A 20,788-nucleotide genomic window follows, 5' to 3' on the forward strand; every position below is an offset into this window, starting at 1 on the left:
AAAAAAGAGGGAACCCCCCCCCACCCGGACAGAAAAACACGCGTGTAGGTTGCACTTCGTGCCCACTGGCGCCCAGCTGGGCAGGTGGGCATCCGTGGGGACAGGGGAGCGTGAGGTGGAGAAGCGGTGATGGGCACAACACGATGGCGAGGGAAGGCAGGCCTGGGCGCTAGCGAGGGCGGTTTCCTAGGCACGACGCTTCTGCTCCGGCTCAATTGCTTTTAAATCGGGAAACGAAAAATGCGGTGGGGAGGGAGGAAGAGGGTGGCCAGCGGTGGCTTTCCCTGGCGCAGGGAGGGCTGGTGCCCTCAGCCTCGCCTCAGCTCATGCAGCTTGTGGGCCACGCGCTCCAGCTCGGCCTCGATGGCGGCCAGGCTCTCCAGCTCCTGGTCCTGCAAGGAAAGCCCAGGACACGTGTCAGCGGCCATGAGTGGGCAGCCCTTTATCCCCCCCACACCCCATAGCTATGGGAAGCTTCGCCCGGGGCTAGCTGCCAGGGGTGGCATGAGCACAGGCCGCTTCTCACCCTGTCCCCTCAGCCCACTCCTCTGGACAGATGTTGTCTGTGCGCAACTCTAATTAGTCCTGTCCTAATGTGAAATCGCTGCAGCTGGTGATGGGGACAAGCCTGTTCTTCCCCAGCCCCACTGCCGGGCAGGGCAGCCCCCAAGGGGTCTCCCCCTCCAGAGCCTGGGGCTGGAGGGAGATGGCTGCTGGGGGACCGGCCCTGGGGTGGGTCCTGCCAGACGGCCCCAGGTGCCTGTGTTGAGGCAGCGGCGACAAACTGAGATGGGCACGGGTGCCTGCCACCCGCAGCAAGGTCAGCGTGTGCCCCGCTGGTGGAGGAGATGGCGGTGTCCCCTCTCCCCGTGCGGCGCTGGGCGTCCACATGCACCTCCAGGACCAGAAGAGGCTTTTCCATTTGGGAAAACGGTGACTGAGGGACCCATCAGTTTAAGGCTCATGTTGCCCATCGCTTGGTGGCCTTTCTGTAGTGGCTGTTGTGCATCTATGCCATCACCCGAAGCTATTTTATCTGGTGCAGGTACTCAAACTCATAACCATGTGGCTTTGCCTGAACTCCGGTCATACGCAACTGTCCCTGTCTCGCTGCCAGCCCCAGCCCTGCCTGTGTCTCACAGCTGCATCTCCGGGGGCTTGCCCAGAGCAGCAGCAGGCTCTGCGAGAGCAAACTTGGGGCCATCTGTGCTAAAAGTGCCTTTTTCTGTCAGCAGAGCTGAGGTGATAGTCCCTCTCCCATGTGGAGGGAGTGGGGCCATGCTGCTGCCTGCAGCAGCCACCAAGCATGGGGCGACGCTGAGCCACCGGCCTGCACTGCGTGGGGCCAGTGTGAAAAAAAATAAAGTATGTTATAAAAAAAAAAAAAAAAGGCGTTTTTCTCATCCCTGAACTATTTTCCTCAACAGGGAAAAAGTCGTGCTGCCCCTCCGCACAGCCCATGGCTCAGCCCCTGGGAAGGCTCGGGTGTGCTGAGCCCTGGCAAGTGCAGGAGACAGTGCTCACAGCCCCGGGCTGTGCCCATGCTGGCCTCACTGGCCAAGCCATGCAGCCACATGGCCCAAAAGCCAGGAGAGGGGACAGGGTGGCAGCTGTTCTGGCAGAGCCAGAGCCTGTGCCTTCCCTCACTGCCAGGTGACCAGTCTGATGCCTCCTCACTATCTCCCAGGGGCCTTGACCTAGTTTTTTTTTTTAAAAAAAAAACACCCAAAAGTTTTGTCGCAACTGTAAACATTGCAGTTTTGCAGCCTCAGCAACCTCCTTCCCCATCCCTGTTCGGAGGCTGTGCCCACCACCTTGCAGACAAGGCTGGCAGGGGTGGTTGGGGAGCAGCCCTCTTCGGGGAGCGACCTGGGACGTGCGCAGATGGTGGTGAGGAGGCAGATGGGGCAGGTGCCCACCTCCTCCGCGGGCACCCTCTGCATCCCTGCTCGGCACCGAGACGCCTGGCTTTGCTTTGAACCAGCACGACTGGAGATGCCCTCTCAGCAGGGGGTGCTGAGGGGCAAATTTGGGGCAATGTTTTGGTGCGTAACTAAGGCAACAGGGGTGTTTTGGAGGCAAGAGAGCTGCAGCAAACTGGATCCACTCCCCTGCTGCCCCGGTCTGTTCCCAGGCTCCTGATCATGGCTTGTCCCAGAGTGAACACCCGCAGACCCCATGCCTGGCTCCACCATCCAGCCCCCTGTGCTATCGCAAATAATCATCCATGCCTGGAGCTGGGCCTCAGCACAAAGGCAAAACCGCCACTCCTGGCTGCCAGGGAGGTGCTGAGCTACCACATAGCATCACGCGAGGTACCAGGGAAGGAGGTGTCTGACTTTGGAAGCCTGGCTCAGATACATTCACAGATCTGTCAGCCATTTCCACTCCAACGCCTCAGCTCTCTCACCACAGCTGCACCCCCGTTTGCCTCTGTAAGAGGTCTGACTCTACTCCATCCCTGAGCCAGGGAAAATATTCCCTTTGACCTGGAGGGGCTTTGGGACACAAAACCCAACCCCAGGCTTCAGAGACAGCTCCAGTCACCTTGTCCAGTGCAAAACCAGTGCAAAAGTCCTGTCTCATTTTTAAGAGTCTCTGGGGCAGGGGTTGTTTTTCCACTAGTCATTAAAACAAGGAAAAAACCCAAAGGGACAGACAGGTGCAGATCTCAATAATACCCAGGGCTGAATGGCTAAAAGGTCACCAATCTACTCCTTAATGTGACAGAGAACCGATGCTGGCTGCATAATGCAAGGTACTATCCACATCTCCAAGCATAGTTTGGATTCCCGAGTAATAACTGAGTGGGATTAATTCTTAAGGCTACGTACACCAACCTCTGTTCTCCTGTTAGCGCTGCCTTCCTCATCCTTCTTTTCTTCAGGCATGGGAGCAAGCGGGAAGCCTCCTTCACTGCTGTCCTCCTTCGAGTGGTGCTTCCACGACCTTCTCACATCTTCCTCTGGACTACTGAAGTCATACTTGTGGGACCTGAACACCATTTTCATGGACCTGTCTGGGTCTTCCTCACTATCGTTTTCCTCCATGCGCTTCTTCGACGTCAGCTGCTTGGCCAGCTCATCCATTTTGTTCCACCTCTTGGAGTCTTCCCACTCCCTGGAGGACTCCTCCTCCATCTCGCTGCTTTTGGCATCCCTGGTCTGGAAGGTGTCCTTCTCCCCCTGCATCCCTTCATCCTCCAGGCGATGTCTTCCTCCTCTCAGTGCCTGGGGCTGCTCTTCCTCCTCCTCCTCCTCCTCCTCCTCCTCAGAGCTCTGTCTGTCTTTGCCAAATCCCAGAGCATCGTCGTTATCTGAAAAAGCATTATACACAACAGTGAGCACAAGTGTTAACCCAGTTACACTCCCCCTTTGAACCCAGCCTTCAGGGGTGATGCAAGGTGGGGTTCCTGACTCAGGCTCCTTTTCCCAGGATTCTGGAAATACCCACTCTCACGTCACCATGTCAGTCACAGGGCTTGGAGGCAGCTGTCAAAAACCACACAGGAAATTAATAAAAAAGAAACTAGTTGTCCCCGGGTGCTACAAAAACTGAGCAGCAGGCAGCTGCCGGGCACATGTTACCTGCTGTGCGTGGGCCCACGTGGTCAGGTGCTTGCGGGGGGGTCTGGGTGGCTGTCGGCGGGGGTATTTCTGTAAACCTGGTAAGCACCTGCCTGAACTTTTAGGCTTTAAAGCCTCTTATCTGTCTGCTCTCAGCTCACCCCAGGTAGGTATCAGTGCAGTCGTGTGGGATACGTACTGTCATCTCCCTGCATCTCCTCAGCCTCCTCGTCCTCCTCAGCCAAATCAAGTGACCTCTCTGCTTCGGTAGGGTCCTCCTCTGCAGCATCGTCTCCTCCGTCGTCCTCCCGCTCCACACGCTCCCCTGCTGCCTCCTTGCTCTGCTCCTGGCCCTGCCTAGGTGGCTGCTCTCCCTCGTCCTCGAGCTCCAGGCTGTCCCTGGGGCCTCTAGGCTGCTCCTCTTCATCCCCTCGCTGCTGCCGCTCGTCCTCACCAAAGTCTTTGCTGATGTGGTTGTCCAAAGCTTCATCTCGCTGGGCATCCTCTGCTTCCCCGATCTCGTTGCTCTCCCCTTCCTCCTGCTCCTCTTTCTCTCCAGGGTCGGCATCCCGTGGCCTGGGCTCCCTCTCTTCCAGGCTGTTTTTTCCTTCCTCTCCTGAATCCTCATTTTGCTGGCTTTTCTGCTCAGCCAGGAACCCCGTGGGCTGCTCCTCTTCAGGGCGCTCTCCTGCCGCATCTGCAGAGGGAGGAGCAAGAAGCAACACCTCTCCTGAGAGCTCATTTCACAACCAGCAAAGCCCACGTGTGGCTTAGGGAGCTTCAGCCCCGCTCAGCAAACTGCTTAATCAGCCCGTGGATCCTTTCGCAAGTCACTTCAACATATGCTTGCGTTCAGGCGAGCCGGTGCTCTCACTGGTGCCTGCTCTCCTGAAGAGACTTGCGAGGTTGAAGTGGAACATATGCCGAAGTGCTTTGCTGCGGCACGCTCCTCGGCACCTTCTCTTGAGACGCCAGCAACAAACTTGCCCCCCGTGAAATCAGATCGCGCGTAAAATGAAAGGATTGAGCAGTGTGATACGGCACTTGCGCGGCTCTCCCCGCTCTGAGCGCTGCGCCAACATCGCATCCTTATTTCTCCCACCAGGTTGAAAAGGGACCCAGCGCTGTTTGCGGGCAAGCTGGGAGGGGGGGAGGGGGAGGCAGCTCTGCTTCTGCAAAGCAGCCACTCAGCAGGAGCTTAGCGTGGGCTGGGTATTGGCTCTGGCTGGTGTCAGAGACTGGCCTCTTTTAACATAATTAGCCACTTTGCAAAAGAAAAGATGGGGGGCTTAAGAGCAGTGGGAAAAGCCAGATGGGTATGGAAGGGTGAGCTCAGCCCCAAGCAGGGCTGAAGAGTGCACTGGGGTGAGGGGATGCGAAGAGCCGGTCACACAGGGCTGGTGACCACCAGTGACACTGCGCTGGTATCACTGGGCTGCCTGCAGGCCTGGATGGCCCAACGTGCCACACTTCGTCCTCATGCGGTTGCCACACAGCTGGAGCAAGAGGTTCAGGTCTGCCCTGGTGTAGGGAGACCCAGGGCCACCCGTCCTCTCTGTTGGCTTTTGGCCGTGCTGGCTGCAGCAGCAGCCCCCGGGGGTATTGCTCCACATCGCTTTGGGCGTTGGACTGATGTTGCAGCACTGCTGTGTTGCCGTGGCTCAGCCACACGCCCCAGAGCCTGCTTGAGACCCTCTGCAGGGGCGCTGCTGCTGGACAAGAAATCATGTCACCCTACACTGGCATCCTCTCTTCCTGACATGGAAGAGGGAAGGAGCTGAACCCTCCTTTCTGCTACAACGCCTGTCTCTAGCGAGGCCACAGAAACCCAGCGACAGGGGGAAATCCCAGTGAATGTGGTCTTTCCATGATGTGGGTATTTTGTATGGGTGTGTGCATCTGTGTGTATCCCAAGTTCAATTTTCTCTTTAGAGATCCATAGCCTAATATCTTGGATGCCTGGGAAACAGGGAGAGCGGGAGCAGACCCAGATCACTCTTGCCTATATCATTAAGTCTTTCAGAATGGGCTATCCCTGGCTGTGACTCATTTTAAGCATTAGGAAAGAGTGATGGTCGTGGCAGCAGGGTGGAAAAGATCAGTAGCAGTTTGGTAACTTGACCATCACCAGTTACTATAGCTCAGAAATTACATGTTGTTTCAGCTGGCAAATAAGAACAAAGCAAACACTGGGTTGCGTGTGTGTGTCAGTGGCAGTATCAAAGAAGATGCCTAAATGCGCAGCAGATGGACGTATCAAGGCTGTTAGAAAGAACATCCTTGTTTACAGCCCGACCTGGATTTCCCTGGGGGGGAGGCTGACACTGACCTCTCTGCTTGTTCTTGTCATTCTGACTTTCAAGGACTTCAGAAAGTTCATCTTCGAAGCCACTGTTTTTCTTCTGCTGCTGAGTTCTCTCATTGGCACCTGCATTAAGTAACAAAAAGTAGGGAAAGGCAACATCCCCGCCTGTGTTTCAGAAAGTAGAGGTAGGAAAATAGTTATGTGCCCTTTATAAGTATATACATATTTTCTGCAATGGACGAGTCTGCCAAAGGGGAGCTGTGAGGAAAAGTGAGACTGGAGGATACATGGATCAACTGCAGTAACAAAACCACCATCAAAAACATCATCTGCAGGAAAGAAAAAGATCTCTAGACAAACAGAGAAGCAGGGTTGCTAGGAAAACTGATATTGATGGAGAGCTAGGGAATAAGAGCTGCTGAACTGCAGCACATTGAGGCCAACAAAAGACTTAAGCATCAGAATATTGAAGGATAAAAGTAGCCTCTTTCCAGATGCTGCCCATGTACCTCTGTTGAGATGGGCACTAAGAGCCCCTGTGCCTCCTGCCTGCTCCTGGGGACCCCTCTCCCCAGGTGCTGCCCTCTGTCTGCTCCCCGGGAGGGAGGAGCAGCATTCATTCCCACTCCAGAGATGGACCAGGGCCCCAAGGTCCCACACCTTAGCCCCTGGGGTTATAGACCCAGCTCAACAAAAACAACACCCTGGAGAAAGCGTTGCCTGAAGGCAGCATGAGCTGGAGGTCAGAGCACAGCTGTGCTGGCAACCAGAGCTCCCCAGGCAGCCCCATCCCACCGGGAACCACAAGCCAAACAAGGCCTGTCTGACCCAGCTCATGCCCTGCTTCTGTGCCTTAATGGGGCAGAAGTGGATGGTGTGGGCTCTCCAGCCTCAGCAGGGCCAGCTGCAGCCAGCACAGAGGAGACCAAGAGAAATGCTTTTCCCTTGGGCTACACGACTATCCCATCCCCAGTCACTGTGATCCGTAGATTAGAGCTCATGTTACCCCAGGACAAAATGGTGTGATGGGCTTAAGCCAAGGAAAGAGCGGAGCGAGATGCACCTCTGTGAAACAAACCCCTTCACATGGACTCCATGTTGTGCGGCACAGCCCATCTGATAGCTGAGTGCTCCCCCTCACAACCCTGGTGTGCCCGGGCAGCAGCATCCCAGCGCACTGAAGAGGCCCGGGTTTCTTCTGGATCACCAGAGCATCCACGGAGCCTGTCTGGGATCACTGTGCAGCTGGCCCCTCCACAACTGGGACTTGGGCAGTGACCAAACTACTGCTTTGAGAGCGGCAGGGACCCTCTCCTAACCCTGAGTTCCTGAATTTTCCCTCTCCCTCCTCCCTGATGCCTCTGTGTCTTCCCTGCTCTGAAAGGTGGCACTGTCTCCCAGCCATCCCCGGCAGCTGTGCCACACAGGAGCAGGGCACAGGGACAGCCTGGTGAGGAAGAGCTGCCAGTAGGGTTACCCCAAGGAGAAGGAGGAGGGAAGGCCAGGAGCTGCTCGCCTTCCAGCCTGGGGAGATCCCTGTTGCAGCCTCAGTGGGGCCACCCGGGCCGAGGGGCCTGTACCGGCTTTGAAGTAGCCTTGCATGGGACCTGCACACCAGCTCTGGGCACCTGGGCACCTGAGAACGGCCCTTTTTCCCCTGCACACCCTTTGTACAGCTCTGTGCTGCTGCTGCTCCTACATCAACAAGCGGTGAGCTGCCCACACCTCTCCAAACCAAATGCACTTGCATTAAACCTAAGGAGGCCAACAAAAAAATCCCCACTGGGGACTTTCACTGGGGTCTTTTAGGTGCAAGTCCTGCTCGATGCTCAGTCAGGCTTCCCTTCTGCCACACTTGGGTTTAGTGCTAGGCTCCAGTTGCACAAACAGTGAAGGTTTTCTTGTCTTTCGTTCTAGCTTGGGAGCTGGTGGTTATTTGTTGAATTAAATTACAGTATTTCCTTTTAGGGTTCTTCCACCCCAAAAGGCCTATACTCTGTATCACCATCAAGTTACACTGGCAGTCATTTAAATCATCAGATGCAGGCTGGAGTTATTATAAGCAAAATTCCTGTCCCCACTCACCCAGTCTCTACTGGAAGTCCTGGAACTAGATTTCCTAGGGCACATTTGTATGGTGTCAAATTAATGTAAAATAGAAAAAAAAAAACCCAAACAATAAAACTGTTTAATGGGCTACAATAGACGAAATCCCTCTTCCCAAAAACTATAATGAAACTGTACCTTGAGCTGCAATTTCCTGAAGTTCCTTCAATAAATTTTGGTGGCGAAGGATAGAAATGATTCGTTCATCTGCAATAGAGGAGACTTGATACAGAAGGTGGTCAGACAACCTCTCCCTGCTCCCAAGAAATGAAAAAACAACCCCGAATGTCACATCCCTCTTCGTTTACTCTTTTTTCTCCCTTGGCCTGATTAGCTGCCACATCTCTTAACTGTGTGGTTAAGATGACAGGAAGGTCCCATGAAAACCAGTCATCTTCACGTCACCCAGCGCCTCCCCTGGCTGTGGTGCCAGCATGATGCATGGCCTGAGCTGAGCAGCGACTCTGTCCCTGCTTCTGGGGCCCGGTGCAGCCTGGTGGGGTGACCCCAAGGAAGGTGAGTGTGTCAGGGACCCCTTGTTGGGTGCTACAGCATGTCAGGGCGGGACCAGCCCCTGCTTGTATCTCTGCCAGATCTGCTCTTGCTGATACCCAGCGTTAAATCTGAACCTGTACCTCCTCTGAGTGTTTCCAGGCATTCCTCGCTGATCGGCAGGGGGTTTGGTTTCGATAAAGTATCAGAGATGACCTCTACAATGCACTTCATCACCTAGAAAGAGACAAAAATACAAATTAAAGCACTGCTTTATTGTCCTTTTTGTTTTGTTTTGTTTTGTTTTTTCCCTAAATCTATTTTTTACCAAGGCTAAAACACAGCAGATGATGGCACAGATCCTCTTGCTTTTCTGGTTGAGTCAGAACTGAATGTTCGGTTCCTGTTTTACCTAATGCAGGAACAGAAGGTACTTCCCAAAACTAAGTGAGCAAATGACACATGGCAATGGAAAGAGCTTCTTCAACATGATGCACACTTCAGCTGAGGATCTCACTACTCTAGCCCATCCCAGAGGCTGGGCACATCAGGAGATTGAAGGGGATCTGCCTAGAGAGTCAATATATATCAACCTGCATCTCATAAAAGGGCTCAGTGGGGGGTTGTAGAGAGCAACAAGTGGTCAAGATCTTCAAGAGATGGCCTTGAAATCTGCAAGCTCATTGAGCCCTGAGAAGGGCGCTGTAGTTAGACTGCAGCCAGGCATGGAGGGTGAGATGAGGCAAATCATACTTTCCAACACGGATAAGAAATACCAATCTCAAGCCCTAGAGAAAGACAAGACACTCTGGAGAAGTGTTTGACCTTGTGCTTGAGTGTTAAAGTCATCTATTATAGACTGGAAGAGCTGTTCACAGAGGCAAGTCATCTGAAAGCAAGGAAGTTCTTCCGAAGCATTTGCAACTGCCTGAGGCAGCTTCCCAGACAGGATGAACTCTGCGTCTCCTCTTTCCAGCAGCCTATTTTTTTCGGTGTAATGTGAGAATCTTTATTAATTGAGTTTGTCACTTGAACCGAGCCTGCAGCTGCAGCACCGCTGATCTCACAGGGATCACCCAGTGCTGTGTGTGTGGTAGGAGAATGAAAGCCAGAGGCACAGAGGCAAAGTGGCACCTCTGGCAGGGGGGAAGGCACACTTGCCACACTGAGATGCACTACCAGGACCCCTGCTGTGCGGTCATGGTAGACTCAAATGGTCACACAGGAGAGAAAGCAGCATTCTCTAAAGTCCAGTGCTGGTTAGCAGTGCAGGAATCAGGCTCCTTAGTTCAAAAGGATGGTTATTTATAAAGCAGCCCAGAAAGTATGCAGAGCTCATGAGTGCCTGTGGAAAAAAGAGGCTAAATTGAAAAAAAATAAATAAAAGGATACAAGTAAGCCTTGGGGACAAAGAACTCACTCACTGAACCTCTTACTTCTGATGATTTCTGCAGGCAGCCCTAAGAGTCCTGACCTCCCTCACAAGGTGCTGTTCCCAGGAGAGCAAAGCACTGCGGCTGCAGTAGAAATTAAACACAAGTCAGCAATTCCCAGTCATCTCCAGTGTTGCCCATTCAGGCAATTGGATATATTCATTGACCAGCCAGAATGGGCAAATTTTCACCCTGTGTAAGGAGACAACTCTGTTTTTGCAGATCACAGCCATAAAATGCTGAACTCTTAACTATTTGCAGAGTTTGAGGGGATTGCCTGCTGGATTAAAAATGTTACAGGAGAGATCTAGCAAAAAGAAAGCAGGGACATTTCCCTGGTATCATTCTCCTATACCACAAGCAAACCATTAATACTGATTTTAGATGACTTTGCCTCACTTCACTCTACCATTATATTGAACAAACCCCAGATTCTGATACTTCCCTCCCACGTTTCCCAACCTCTGGAACCACTTATTGCAGCTGTATTCAATGAAGCCTCAGAAGTAAGGACTTTCTCAACATGAGAAATAAGAACCTGGTCCAATGAAACACTCTGTACAAGCTTTTTGAAGACTTTTAAGCTGATCTAAGGTCTTTGTCTGAACACAAAGAAACACATCAGTCACCACAGAAATACGGCCAACTCTGTGGAGGAACTTTGTAACATATAGTAAAATGAAGAGCACAGTCATTCCACAGCACTCTCCTTGACTTTTTGTAAGAGCCAGTCTTGCAGAGTGAGACTTTGCAAGGTCATGAAATAACAACCTGCAGTAGGAAATGAAGGAGATCCTGTCCAAATGAATGTAACTAATCCAGTGTAGAAACTTGGACTGGAATTTTGCCATAGCTATCTTCTAACTGTGAGCATGTAACCGGATCCTTAAGAGCTGCTCATGCTGTGCCTACACAGATATCTCCAAAGGATCGTGTCCTTACAAGGATAGACTTCATGACTTTTGAGCTTGGCTGTGCTCAGGCCCTTCTGAAATGTATGCTTGTAAGTGGGAAACTGTCCTTTGAGCACAAGAGTGAGCGAACACCAGAGATACTGTAAATGTGTTGGTCGTGTTCAGCTCCCCATGGAAAGCCCTCGGCGTAAGTCTGACGAGCTGCCCAGGAAAGGCCTGCAGATGCTGAGTACCCATTTCACAGCCCCGAGCCACCCACAAATGCTGGTGGCACAGAGCACATCCACAGCAGCATGAGGTGTAGGAAAAGGTGTGATGCTCACTGCAGTACCCATGTAATGATATCCTTGCCCTGATCTGTACTATGACACCAGGACTTCCTTCACTGAAATGTTGTGTCTCAGAGGGCAGTGAAGGCAGAGGATCCCTAACGGCTCCTTCCAGTTGCAGCAAAAATCAAAAGAAAGGTGTGGTCTGATTTTGCTCTCAGTTAGAGCCTGTGTCAGTGCAGTACCCCGTGATGGGACAGCCTTGGCAGACAACCCTTCCTTGGTGGAAGCATTCCTATGGAGTTGAACCAACTTCCAAAAAAGCTAGATGTGGCTTATTGGGAAGTGTCATGTTTTACATATAGAACATATTAGGGAATAGATCTCATTGAGGGAAACTGTGGAGTTAATGGATTGTCCCACCAGATGCCCCATCCCACTCTGGCACGGCCCCTTGAAGGGGCAAGCATCTGCCCTGCGTCCCCTTTCTCAACAGCACAGAGCCTGAAGCAGACACCCGGTGGCTCACAGCTCATGGCTCAGCCCCAGCAAGGGCTAAGCAGGCTAAAGGTCTTAACAAAGCAACAGCTCTCCAGACCCAGGCACATCTGACAGGACAGGGGGGAGCGTATCTCATGGCACTTGCCCTGTAGGTAACAACAAGCAGAGACACTGTACATTGGAGCCTGTTGCTGAGAGTGATGTGAATGTGCCTTCTCCTACTGCTGCCTGGGGAAAAACGTTATGTGGCTAGAAGATTTCAGGAAACAAAGACATTGAAGAAGCAGAGGGGGGAAAGGCTGGTGTTTCCTTTCTGGACATTAATTTCCATTGAAATCTTAGTGTGGGCAGCTAAAAGATCAGCTCACCTGAAAGACTACAGGCATTATAATATCAGGTGGGAGAGGTCTGTCACAGATCAACACAGGCAAACACACCCATGCAAAGGTGCCAAAAGCCCACTGGGAGTGCACACACTTGTTAAGTGCAGCTGTAAATGTCAGAGAGGTATGACACAGATGTATGCACAGAAGCCTATAAAAGAAGGTTGGAGAGGTCAGCCAAGTCCTGCACTGCTTGTAGACATCCAGACAGGCTGAGCAGTAGCTGAGGACAGATTAGCAAGATGAGAGTAGCCAGTTGCCTATTTTTCAGGAACATGCATGTTTAAGTAACACACCACACACATACAAACACAGATGTCTACACACCCCCAAACACACATGGTTCCAGCAATGTCCTTTCCTGAATCACATCTCCCCCCACTCTCCCCTGAGTCACCTCCTGTTGGGAGCTTTGAAAAGCTGAAAATAGGAGGACTGGGGAGGGTTATACCCAACCTCCATCCCCAGCCTCACCATTCTCCAGACAAGCTTGTTTGGTCCCTCTGATACATCCTGAGGGTCTTCCTTCCTGCCCAGGTGCCCACAAGCAGATGCACAAAGGGGAAATCTTAGGGGGGGGGGGGGGAGGGGGGCGATCCTACTGTAGGGATCTCCTGCAAATCCCTGGCACTTCCTACAGGGTATTTCAGCAGGGGCAGCCAAAAGCCTGACAGCTGGGTGGAGGTTAAACATCACATTCTTCAAATCTTCAAATTCTTTAGCCCCTTCCACTGCAGGCCCATCCTTACCTTAGTGTCGCCTTTATTCATGTCGTTTGTCACGGGAAGGGAGATGGCTGTAAAATGAGGGGAGAGCAAAAAGAGAGCTTGTTATTCATCTCCACTGGGAGAAGAGCAAAGAAATCTTATCCTGATAAAAAATGTAGTGGAGAAGAGGGGCATCTGGCTCTGGTGGAAGCGGTCTTTTGGTACAGCAGCTGAATGTGTGCATTGTGCCCCCCTCAGTCTTCCCTGGAGAGGGGAGAAGGGAGAAGGGAGAAGGGAGAAGGGAGAAGGGAGAAAAGGAGAAGGGAGAAGGGAGAAAAGGAGAGGGAGAGGGAGAGGGAGAGGGAGAGGGAGAGGGAGAGGGAGAGGGAGAGGGAGAGGGAGAGGGAGAGGGAGAGGGAGAGGGAGAGGGAGAGGGAGAGGGAGAGGGAGAGGGAGAGGGAGAGGGAGAGGGAGAGGGAGAGGGAGAGGGAGAGGGAGAGGGAGAGGGAGAGGGAGAGGGAGAGGGAGAGGGAGAGGGAGAGGGAGAGGGAGAGGGAGAGGGAGAGGGAGAGGGAGAGGGAGAGGGAGAGGGAGAGGGAGAGGGAGAGGGAGAGGGAGAGGGAGAGGGAGAGGGAGAGGGAGAGGGAGAGGGAGAGGGAAGGGAAGGAAGGGAAGGGAAGGGAAGGGAAGGGAAGGGAAGGGAAGGGAAGGGAAGGGAAGGGAAGGGAAGGGAAGGGAAGGGAAGGGAAGGGAAGGGAAGGGAAGGGAAGGGAAGGGAAGGGAAGGGAAGGGAAGGGAAGGGAAGGGAAGGGAAGGGAAGGGAAGGGAAGGGAAGGGAAGGGAAGGGAAGGGAAGGGAAGGGAAGGGAAGGGAAGGGAAGGGAAGGGAAGGGAAGGGAAGGGAAGGGAAGGGAAGGGAAGGGAAGGGAAGGGAAGGGAAAGGAAGTTCCCCAGGCTGGCAGTGCCCGCTGGACCCGGCCCGCGGGACAGGCAGGGCCCGGCGCGGCCCTCGGGCAGTGACCTTGCGGCGGCCGCTGCCCGCGGTGCTGAAGGGGCAATGGCGGGTCAGCGCTGTCCGCGGTGCTGAAGGGGCAGTGGCGGGTGAGCGCTGTCCGCGGGGCTGAGGGTCTCCGGGGGCGGGGGGGCGGCACGGACCCCAGCCCAGCCCCACTTACCCGGCACGGCCAGGAGCAGGACGGCGAGCAGTTCTGGGCGGCTCATGGTGCTGATGGGATGGAGGGAGGGAGACAGGGGCAGAGGGTGAGTCTGTCCCTGGCGTGGGGGCTCCAGGCGAGGTGCCGGCGGGAGACCAGCACCGTGCTTGTCTACGCCAGTGCCCTGGCTGAAAATCCCAGATGGAGCACTGCAGCAACCGGCTCGTTTATATATCTCAGCCTCTCGGAAATGGCGTCAGGAGGAAGCCAGCTCCTCCTCTCTCCCGCCTCCCCTCGCACACAGCCTTCCCATCAGCCTCCACCACTCACCGAGTGTTGGAGGAGTGGCCGCATGCCAGGAATCCCCCGACCCCCCGGCTGCCCGGGCAAAGGGTTCCAGCAGCAAGCTGTCAGGCTCCGGTTGCTCCATCTTCTCATACTCAGCAAGAGCAGGATAGCTGTGAGGTGTTTTTCCAGAATATCACTTTTCCAGCGCCTCCCCCAACACTGACAATCTACAAGCACCTCTGCATATGTGCCCTCTCTGTAATAGTGAGAGTCACCCCTTGTACCCCAGCCAGCATAGCCACCTGTAGATGGATTTGCCCTCTAGGGGTGCCCTTGTCTTTCACTGACCACAGAAGGTACATATTCAAAGAGTTTAGAACAGATGCTGAAGTTTTTAGATGCCTGTTAAATGCCTCCACAGAAGATAGGAATGCCATAAGGCTGGTCAAGAACCAGAGAACTCTTCACCATGAAACTGGTTTGCCAATGGACATTATAAGTCACAGCTATTTTATGAATGATTTTCAAGTAATAAGATACCATTTGGGGTAAACAGCAGAGGCTGATTGATCAGCTGTTATCACTCTGCAAGCAAATTTTAAAAGGTTGCTATCCTTTGTTCAGTGGTTCATAACAACCTGTAGCATCACGCTACACCCTCACTGCTAAGCACTCCAAAGTTGAAGTAACCAAGACTACCTGGTCACTGGTTTCCATTGACAAGGGAGAGAGACGAAGTAACAAATTGTACCATTCTTTTAGTCACAAGCATTTCCATGCTTTTCACAAAATGACTGTCTGTTCTTTGGATGGAGTGTTTGTCAGGTCAGACGGCTGGATTCTCTTTTGAAAGTGACTCCAATGCTTCTTTAGGACAATGCTTCTTTAGGAATAACACCACTGCTATTCTGTGCTATACCTCAAGCAATTTCAGACGTCACAAAAGTCAATGTCTCATACTAGAGAACCAAATTCAGAAAAATGCATTGTTCTTCTACCCCACCCTACCTTATTGTGCTTGCTGAGATAATATATTTGTTCTAGCTGACAAGAATTTCTCTATGAGATCAAGGGGTACGGACTGCACTGTAGGTTTCCACCTTCTCTTTCCATATGCATATGGAAATGTGCTCCCAAATGTCCACTCCCAAATGTCCTCTAATATCTACCTGATTTAAATGCATGCTTCAAAAGCCACATTTGGATTGTAAAAGCCCACTTATACAAAATCAAAGCTCCCCTTGTCTGTTGCATTTTCTATTTAATAGCAGAGAAAAGCTGGAAATAAATTGATCCTCTGAACAGTACTTTGTAGATGACATTGATTGATAGTTAAATGTTTATAAGACCATGAAATGAACACCCATGACAGTTCTTGTTGCACTTCCTGCATCCACCAGGAACAATAGCTACCCTTTCTTTTTGGTTGTTGGGTTGGGGTTTTGATGTGTGTGTGTATGTTCTTGAATTACTTATTAGGGTGTAGGGGGGTGGTGGTGCCATATACAATGGCTTTTACTCCTTCAGGATACACCAGAGAGTTTTAGTCTCCGTGTCTGAAATATGGAACATTATTAAGCTTGTAATTCCTATGTATTCCTAAGAGAGAAGCAGATTGATCTGCTTATCAGGCTATGTTTACCTAGTCAATATTTATTTATCCTTACATATAAAAGTTTATCTTATTGGGGCAATAAATTATCTCAGTTCTAACCCAGTTTCTTGCATGAAGTCCTTTTCTTTCCCGGGGCCCCTTTTTGAGAAATGTCACAGGATATGTAATACCCATGTCTATATTTTTTTCTCTTTCTCAAGCTGCAGTCTTGCATCCATTAAGTTCATTGCAAAGGAGAAACTAAATGTTTTCCAGGTATGGCATACATTCTCCCACTGTAGTAGCACATAACAGGTGATGAATTTTTCTATTTCTTGCCCCAGGAGAATGGATATGAAACCGTTAATCCAGCAATCGGTACTTCTGCTATTGGAATTTGTCTCATTAGGCACAGCTATATTAGGAACTGTCAAAGTAAAGCATGCCAGGGAAAGATTTTTGTCAAAGAGCAAAAGTGATCAAATAGAAAAGTGGAAGGTATTCTGCCACTCAGAGAAGTGCAATGCCAGAAGCAGACTTCAAGGGAAGAGCAGATTGTGAGTGTCTGAAGTAGTTTGGGGTTTAGTATATGGAGAATCATAGAATAGTTTGGGTTGAAAGAGACCTTTAAAGGTCATCCAGTCCAACACCCCCCCCCCCCCCCCCCCCGCAATGAGCAGGGACATCTTCAACTAGATCAGGTTGCTTAGGGCCCCTTCCAACCTGACCTCAAATGTTTGCAGGGATGGGGCAGCTACCATCTCTCTGGGTACCTGTGCCAGTGTTTCACCACACTCATTGTAAAAAATTTCTTTCTCATATCTAGTCTAAATCTACCCTATCTTAGTTTAAAGCCATTACCCCTTGTCCTATCACAACAGGCCCTGCTAAAAAAGTTGTCCCTACCTTTCTTATAAGCCCCCTTTAGGTACTGGAAGGCCGCAATATGGAACAGGAGTAGATCTTTGGTGGGTAGCAAAGTGATGACGGACATTTTGACCAGTTCCAGTCTTACAAAAAAGCTGTTCATGTGTGTAGAGAGCAATTCCAGTTTTTCTTATAGCTGCCCAATTTCTAGTGCATCAATTTTGGTGAGAATATGGAGACCCATATAGCATTATCTGCCTGTGGTCACTCACATAACATGTGCAGGTGGAGAGGGAGATGATTTGCTGTGGTGGGAAAAGGATTTTGCTTCCAAGCATGAAAAGTGATTTGAGAAGATAGCAATGTCTGGATGGATGGAAGCAGACACCTAGAACTGTTGCATTACCCATGTTCTGAGCTGAGCAAACAAGAGGGACAGCCTGAAAGCCATATTGGTATATGAACATTTTCCTATGTATAAGGTCATTTGCTCAAGAGACCATGTGCCTTAAGTGTTATTTTCAATCAACATATGAGTCTTTTTTTTTTTAATTCAGAATTTAGGAACTAAAATCAAAAGGGTCTGGAGTATTGCTCTGAGCTACTTTGAGAGTTTTGTTCTCTAATTTCTTGGCTGAAACTGGGTTAAGAATTCACCCCTCTCCCGTGCTTGGAAGCACTGACACTGTGTTTCAGACTGCTGTGATTTTATAGATCTGGGAACTTAGGCACAGAAAGAGGAAAAGTGTTATTTTCATGAAGACATCAAAAAGGCTTGAATCCAAGGCACAGCTATTACCCCCACCTTAACCAAAAAGACCACTAAGCAAAAACTAGGCAACTATTACCTTCTTGCATATGAAATCAATTGATAACTCTTTGACTGAAAACCTGAATGTAAGTGCACTGCCAATTTAGTAGCAAGGTCTATTAAAACCCCCACAGCTCACCTTTTCTTCTTTCCCACATGTTAGTCAATCAAGCTCGCCTCTCAGTTCCCTCGTACAAGCCTTGCTCGTCTGCCTGTAAATAGAAAGAAGCTTCAAAGCTGAGACAGCTGTTGTGAATATCCGTCTACACTGTTAGAAGGCAGCGCTCTCTCTTCTTTTTCAGGTCAGAGGCAAATTGATGTTGACTTGCTTTGATTTTCTTAGTCTAGACTGTGCTTGCACCAACCCGAAATTAATTGATTTTCTCATTCAAAGGTTTACTTACACCCCATAAAAAAGCCCAGCATTGTGCCCAATCCTGACTAGCTACTGCTCTGCCTATCCATTTCCACCCTTGCCTGGCATGCACAACTCTCACTGGGGCAGATGGAGTATATTCTCTGTTAGGAGAAGAGACATCTCTGTAGAAATCACAGAAAACCATCTGGGCTCCCTTACAAATAGCTTGGATCTCAGTATCATTTTTCTAAATGTTATTCAAACACCAATCTGGAAAACATCATACCCCTCCAATGCCTTGGTCAGTTCACCTGGCACTTAGGGAAAGCCCTCACTGATTCCTGTGAGCCCCACAGAATCAGTAAGAAAAGATGTGGAGATGGAGGCTCTCCCCAGCCAGAGTGATCTCAAACCGCCCCCTCAGGGAATTACTGATAATGTCCATGGCTATGGTTTTATTTGGCTTGTGACAACAAAGTCTGTGTCATGCTGATGTACATATTAAGTAACACAAAACAATATTCTAAGTTCTAGAATGGTCTGAAACAAGTTCACGAGAAGACCCTCGATACTGCTCAATGTTTACTTACCTCCAAAGTGAGAGACAGGTAGTCCTATTTCTTGCCCTGCAGGCACTAACAGGATTCGTGAGTGAAGAAAAAAAATAATGACAAGAATGACTTAGGTCTTTGGACCTGCACACATCTCCTGGGGGTCCTGGGCTCACCAGACTACCTCCACACTGCCAGCAGCTCACAGCTAATACACGGACCCTCAGTCAGCATCAGCATCATCCCAGATTCCGTACATTAAATGACTGCTTGGTATATTATGTACAGATTAATCTTATTCCTCATCTTCTCCTTCATTCCTGAAGTGTCCCAAGTGTTCACTCCAGGCCAGTTGCTCAGTGAACACCAAGTGAAGCACAGGGGTACATGTGTCTCCTGGGTTCCCCATACAGCCAGAGTATGCATACTGACCAAATGCTGTGATCATGGTAGGGTTTCGGGTTTTTTGAGATGTAAGTTAGATGCACTTGTGCTAACTTTCCCAACTCATGGAGATGAAGTGACAAAATCCCTAATTATAAAAACGATTACAATTAAAAAGACATTTTTTCTAAAGGCAGGGTTTAGGATGATGAAACACATAAGCACTTTCCATTCTAGATGCTTTCTTTGATCTCCTTGGCTCACATTGAAAATAATGCACTTGAAGAGATGAAAAGAAGACTGAACACAGCCTGCTGCCCTGCTGCTGTCGTAGAAAGATGGTGGAAAGGGGTATCTGCTTCCTACACTGCTCTGTCCCCCAAAAGTGTCAGTCACAAAAGCTGGACTTAAGGACTACCAGGGCATTGCAGTCCCCCAAGAATATTCTTCTCTAAACAGTGTCAATAACACATCACTGGAACCAGTTACTTGGAGATATGGAGCATAAGAACACAGTAATTGCTATTCTGGGTTGGAGCAGGGAGCCAGGATCCAGCCGGCGCCCCTGTGGCCTCCCCCACAGGCAGGGGCAGGGGCTGGGATGGGGACAGGGCCTCTCCCTGCCCTTGTGCCAGGCTGAATCCAAGCTTCCAAACCTCCCCCAAACTGGGTATCAGCCCTGGCATTTAACAGTGCTCCACAATGTTTTATTTCTCATTAGAAGTAGCTAGTTCACTTGTCCCTCTGAACAGAGTATCTTTTCAAACTTGGTTCCTTCTCAGCCTGAGGACTTCTTATGGCAGTAAGTGTCACAGTTCACTTAAACACTGCAAAAATCTTTCATCTGTTGTTTTTAAATTCCCTCTTTTCCTGATGCTAAAAGCTGGGAAAAAAGTTCTTCTGTCATCCCTAGACCAGCAAGAATCTTATAGATATTTACATTTCTCCCTTACACATCTCCTTTCCAAGAGAAACAATCCCAATCATCTGCTTCTTGTATGGCTCCTCTAAACCTGGCTACTAGCCAGAGAGTCCCACAGCCTCATTACCTATAGCAAATAATTACCTATAGTGTAGTGCAAAGAGATCATAGAATCATAGGACGCTTAGAGTTGGAAGACTTTTTTAGTCTTCAGTTACTAGTGTCCTAGAAACTTTCCGGGGATACCTGAAATACCTGGTTTTCATTTTAGCAATGACTATACACAGATGTCTCAGGAGTCAGTATCCTTCAAGGTGTATTTATTCCCTCACATAAGAGACATCGTGGAGAGGATAGGGAGGATGCCTAGAGGTTTTAGACATGCTCCAGCAGTAAGGCAGGAGTAGAGAGTGGTCTCAGGCTGTGTTAGGCGATCTGACTCAGCCTGGATGAGGTAAGGAAAAAGACTCCCACTGTGGCTTCCTTGGTCTCAGCTGGCATCTTGGTCCCTTCCCTCCATCCCTTCACCCTGGTTTGGGTCAGGCTAGTCTCTGCACAGCCTGAGCAGAGCTGCGGGCAGCCTTTGCAGTGCAGATGGCTCTTACCTCAGATGTTCTGTTGATAAGGCAGTTTTTGAACACCAAATTGCATGTTAATGCCAGTTAATGAATGTTCTCTTTACAGGCAAAGCAAACCTTTTCCTTCTATACTAAGCAGAGAACAGGAGGAGGGAGCCTTTCAGGTATTGAATTGCCTGAGAGCATCAGCGCAGAGCAGCTTGAGGAACAGCCACAGAATCTTAAATTACTGTTACTGGGCTTTTCCTCACCCCGCAGGAGCTCAGGTTTCTTTCCTGACCAGTGCTTTTTCTTCCCAGGAGAGCAGGGGCTGCAGTGCCTGTCCTTGGGGAGCAGCAATTACCTTCTGCAGAGCAAGGGGCAGCAGCATGAGGCACCTTCACATGCAGCACAGCCTCTGCTGAGCCTGCCCCGTCTACACGCTCTGCAGACAAAATGGTCCAGACAGGTTCCTCTGCATTGCAGGATGAGCCCAAAGAAAAGTTGGGGGATCCTGAGGAAGCTCTCTGTCCCCCGATTTGCTCTGTGTGGTGGGACGTATTTGGGCTTCTACCACTGACCTTGCAGAAATCTCCTCTCCGTTTGTACGCTGCTACTAACTGCTTG

The 20,788-nt window shown here is 50.5% G+C and overlaps 1 protein-coding gene across 1 annotated transcript; it reads right to left on the bottom strand.

Annotated features, from left to right (window-relative positions):
- Positions 1–308: 308 nt before the first annotated feature.
- CHGA (chromogranin A) lies at positions 309–13,896 on the bottom strand (the record flags this gene model as incomplete). Its single annotated transcript, XM_082485664.1, has 8 exons — positions 309–392; positions 2,841–3,316; positions 3,766–4,263; positions 5,896–5,994; positions 8,116–8,184; positions 8,613–8,706; positions 12,719–12,765; positions 13,851–13,896. The coding sequence occupies 8 exons, from the start codon at positions 13,894–13,896 to the stop codon at positions 309–311; spliced, it is 1,413 nt and encodes a 470-aa protein (XP_082341790.1).
- Positions 13,897–20,788: the final 6,892 nt, after the last annotated feature.

Source organism: Vanellus vanellus, assembly GCF_965231255.1.
Source record: "Vanellus vanellus genome assembly, chromosome: 6".
Lineage (NCBI taxonomy): Eukaryota > Metazoa > Chordata > Aves > Charadriiformes > Charadriidae > Vanellus > Vanellus vanellus.